The following is a 4648-nucleotide window of genomic DNA, read 5'->3' as shown; positions in this document are numbered from 1 at the left end:
GGTGCCCCCAGGACCTAACCATAGCCCAGGGAGTTGCCACGTGAACTTTTGAGGAAGGGTTTGCCCAAACACAGCTGTGCCCACCTTCACTCCAGACCCGCAGAGGCCCAGGAATGCCAACCAATCTATAGAACAATTATACACACAGAAACCCACAGTGTGGTTCTGTGGCCCCCAGACACACAAACCCATCCATCATCCCAGACCCATGCAGAGATGCCCACAATGCATTTAGGCAGAACACACAAGCCCAAACAGCTGGAGGTTCCACACTTATCTGCAGAACACATGTGCTCTCATTTGCCCTTCTGCACACACCCCCAAGCCTATATGTGAACAGTTGGCCCATCCCCACTGTGGGAGTAGGGGGGGAAGATCAGCTTACTCCTGTTACATACACAGGCGTAGACACTCATACATGCTCCCCTGAGTAGAAATCCACATACATGTCCAGGAAGATTCTTAGACCCTTGCCAATGACATATTTTTCCTGCTCAGGAGCTGGGGAATGAGACTCGTCCACTCCTCAGATCCTACGCAGGAGCCCTGGGGTTGGGGGATTTGTTTGAGCTGCCGACAGAGCTAGGCCAGGGTGAGGAGGCTGAGTCTGGACCCAGAGCAGGTGTCCCGGCAGCTGTGCCCAGCCTGGCCCTGCCAACTTGCTCACCCACTTGGATAAGCCAGGAGCCCCAGGGCTGCCTGCTGGAACCCAGAGGTAGGCTGTTGGGGGAGGCACCTCCAACTGGGGAATGTGGTGATAAAATCACTGCCTCTCACAAGCTATGGCCCTAAGCAAGTCCCTTTCCACTGGGTCTCACTTTATCCACATCTTGGCAAGGAAGTGGGTGGTCCAGCGAACAGGTTCTCCAACTTAAATGGCTTGCTCAATACTCCCAACACAGAAGGGGCCTTGGCAGGTTCATCTGCATTTTAACAACCTCCCCAGGTGATCCAGATGGCCCAATGATCACTTTGAGAAACCCCAGAGGTCTAGAGTATTTAGTTTTATAACACTGGGGAGCAGGGAAATGGCCAGGGGTGGTGGGGGGAAGAATAGACTTTAAAGACACCGGAAACATTCAGGCCGGTAAGAGCAAGAGTCCAGATGTAGCCCTCCAATTCTCCTCCCAGAACCAGCTGTGAAGAGGGTCAGGGATCAACCCCCAGCCCAGGCCCCTCCCCTCAATCCAAGAAGTCACTACAACTTTACCACCATCTAAATTATTTGTTTAATAACAAAAAAACAGCCCCACAGAACTATTGTAAAACAATATTCTCAGTCGGTGATCATTGTAATATACAATACAAAGCAATTTCCTCAGAAATCTGAGAAGCACCAAACGTGACCATTTTTTAAAATGTCTGCTTTTCAAAAAATAGAAACACACGAGTGGAATCCCACCCCCTAAAGTCTCTGGTGACTAGTAGGTGTGCAGAGAGGGTCGCCCTCTCCTCGCCAGTCCATCAGCCCTAGGCTGGATGCAGTAAGGGCGCAGTGGCCGCCGATCTGTCTTGTTCGCACCCAGATCCGGCGAGGCGCGTTAGGGAGACCCACAGACCACTTAATTCCTCTTGCCCCCTGGATGGTTGGGGGTCCGCCGGTCCCTGGGGGAGGCGCTTCAGCGACACAAGATGCGATCGTCCGCAGGAACGCATGCCGCCTGTGAAAACGAGAGAAGAGATGAGACCGGCGGGTTGGAGAGAACGCCGCTCCGAGCGCAGCGTACGCCCCCCCTTCCCCAGGAGGCACGACGGGGGAGCGCTTTTTCCAGGCTCCTTAGGCACCCCCGCATAACCAGGTACCCCCAAGGATAGAACGGAAGTGGTGCAAGCGCCCACGCCCTCTCTGGCCACAGTTTCCCCATCGGTATAAGGATTATCTAGTGGTCGGATCTGGATCTCACCTCGGCCGTCAGGGCGCTGATCTCGCCGTTGAGGGTGCTGAGCGGAGCCCGGACGGGCAGCCCTCGGCCCCCGGGGGTCCCGACTTCGGATTCCGAGTTCAGCTCCAACTGCAGGTCCCTGATGTAGTCGATGACGTGCTGGAGAATCTCCACCTTGCTCACCTTGCGGTTCTGGGGCAGGGTGGGCACCAGCTCCTTGAGGCGTGAGTAGCAGCCGTTCATGTCGTAGAGCAGCACGTTCACCTGCTGCTCGTCCAGCAGGGCAGGCAGGCGCGCCCCGGCGCCCCCGGCGCAGCGCGAGATGGCCACGCTCTGCTCAGACAGGCAGCGCACCACCTCGCCCGCGCCGCCAGCTGTCTTGCCGGCCTTCAGCGCGCAGCTGGGGCCCGCGGCGGCGGCGGCGGCGGTGCTGCCACTGGCGACTTTCATGATTCTTGGCGACTGGCTGAAACAAAATGGGCAAAGCAAACGAAGGAGGTGGGAACCCACAGCAGACACGGAAAACGAAGCAGTTAAGAACGTGGAATGAGAGTGGGGAACCACAGCTGGTCTTTTATAAACACGCCACGGCCCCCCGGAGGGGCGGGCTCAGAACGTTCAAAAGCAGCCAATGGGTGGCATGGGGGAGCGGCCCGCGCTCCTAGGTCCCGCCTCCTGCTGGTCTAGTGCACCCTCGCAGTGTAGAAAGACGACCCGAGTTTCAGGAACAGCAAGGGTGGGTCGGTGGCAGGGCACCGGGCAGGACAGCGGGTAGAGGCGAGGGCTGCACTGGGCTCCTTTGGAAGGAGGCAAGGAAGCTAAGTCGGCATTGCCTTATAATGAAAAGACCTCAGGAATCAGTTTTTCCCATATTCACTTTCTCACTTCTCAAACTCCATTTCACAGATGAGAGAAATTGAGGCCCGAACGGAGAAGCGGCTGGCTGTGGATAGCCCAGAGAGCCTCTCAATTCCTAGATAATGTTGCTGTTCGTGTTTCTGAGACCCGGAGGGCCTACCCAGGTCCCTCCCGGGTGGCAGCAATTAATTCGGGAAAGTCTAGTAAGTTTGGGGCTGGGTGGCTGGGAAGTGAACTAGAAAGAGCGCAGTGGAGTGAGGCTGCATTCGATTCCACCTTGAATTTGCAGCCCCTTGCAAAAATTTCCTGAACCTGCAACAATTCGTGATTTTTTAATGTTTTTTCCCATTTTTGGCTACTTTTTAAATTTTCTTCTCAAAGACCTCAGAGCAGGGTCTCCCTCCCACGGCGCGGCAGCTGCGGAGCTACAGTCTCCCCCCTCCCCTTCTCAGGCCGGTCTGTGTCAGCGTCTGAACAAGCGGCTCAGACCGTTAGACGCCAGGCCTGTGACGTCACCCATTCATAAAACCCGGACGACTGTCAGGCTGGCGCCGCGCGGGCGGTCGCCATGGAGACGACAAACTGGGCTAGCTAGTTCCCCTGCTCCCCCCCCAGCCCGTCACCTGCAGACCCCGGGCCAGAGGCCTGGGAATGCGTTCCTCGCGGGCTCGGTTGCTGAGCGAGGGTCACCTTACCTCTCCGCCCCACACCTGCGAGTCTCCCCACCCAGACCCACAGCCTGGGCCGCTTGAGGTTTCTTCACCGCTCCCCCCACCTCTTCGCCCCAGCTACCCCTTCCAGCGTGGGGAAAAAGGCCTGAGTTCTCTTTCCAGCTCTGCAGCTGGGTGAATTCAGGCGGGTCGCATGCCCTCTCTGAGCCCTAATATTTAATAGCTGCTTGGTATTTAAATAATAATCACAAACGTGACCATTATTAATTTCTTAACTTTGTACACCGGGCACTGTATGAAGAGTTTGTCTTGAACATCTTTTTTCATTTATTTATCTTAAAAAATGAAGGCCTACGCGGTGGCTCACGCCTGTAATCCCAGCACTTTGGGAGGCCGACGCGGGTGGATTGCCTGAGGTCAGGAGTTTGAGACCAGCCTGACCAATATGGTGAAACCCCATCTCTACTAAAAATACAAAAATTAGCCGGGCCTGGTAGCGTTCGCCTGTAATCCCAGTTACTCGGGAGGCTGAGACAGGAGAATTGCTTGAACCTGGGAGGCGGAGGTTGCAGTGAGCCGAGATCGCGCCACTGCACTCCAGTCTGGCGACAGAGTGAGACTAGTCTCAAAAAAAAAAAAAAAGGAAAAGGATACAGGGGGCCGGGCGCAGTGGCTCACGCCTGTAATCCCAGCACTTTGGGAGGCCGAGGCGGGCAGATCACGAGGTCAGGAGTTCGAGACCAGCCTGACCAACATGGTGAAATCCTGTCTCTACTGAAAATGAAAAATTAGCCAGGCGTGGTGGCGCGCACCTGTAATACCCCAGCTACTCAGGAGGCTGAAGCAGGAGACTCGCTTGAACCCAGGAGGCGGAGGTTGCAGTGAGCCGAGATCACGCCACTGCACTCCAGCCTGGGCCACAGAGCGAGACTCCGTCTCAAAATAAAATAAAATAATAATGATACAGGGTCTTACTCTGTCACCCGGTTTGATCAACTTCTGTAGTCTTTTTCACAACTCTAAAGAAAGGAGCTGTTTGGTTTCTTTATACAAAAGAGGAAACAGGCTCCACAAGACGCCTAAGTCATAACCATAGTTGCTTTATTATAAGGAGGGTACAGTATTGTAATGCAACCGCTTCCTGCTGATAGCAGGCAGTCTGACTGCAGAGTCCTGGACATGCCACAGGTGGGGAAACCGAAGCTCGGATTAGTCACCCAAAGCCACACAACATTA

At 55.1% G+C, this 4648-nt stretch overlaps 1 protein-coding gene across 1 annotated transcript; it reads right to left on the bottom strand.

The window, feature by feature from the left end:
• Positions 1-1205: 1205 nt before the first annotated feature.
• ID1 (inhibitor of DNA binding 1) lies at positions 1206-3247 on the bottom strand. Its single transcript, XM_054466879.2, has 2 exons — positions 1905-3247; positions 1206-1661 (listed from the first exon to the last, which is right to left on the bottom strand). The coding sequence occupies exons 1-2, from the start codon at positions 2331-2333 to the stop codon at positions 1620-1622; spliced, it is 471 nt and encodes a 156-aa protein (XP_054322854.1). The 5' UTR covers positions 2334-3247; the 3' UTR covers positions 1206-1619.
• Between the last annotated feature and the right edge of the window lie 1401 nt (positions 3248-4648).

The sequence above is a fragment of the Pongo pygmaeus genome, chromosome 21 (assembly GCF_028885625.2).
Source record: "Pongo pygmaeus isolate AG05252 chromosome 21, NHGRI_mPonPyg2-v2.0_pri, whole genome shotgun sequence".
Taxonomy (NCBI): domain Eukaryota; kingdom Metazoa; phylum Chordata; class Mammalia; order Primates; family Hominidae; genus Pongo; species Pongo pygmaeus.
This window is presented reverse-complemented; position numbering and strand designations above follow the sequence as displayed.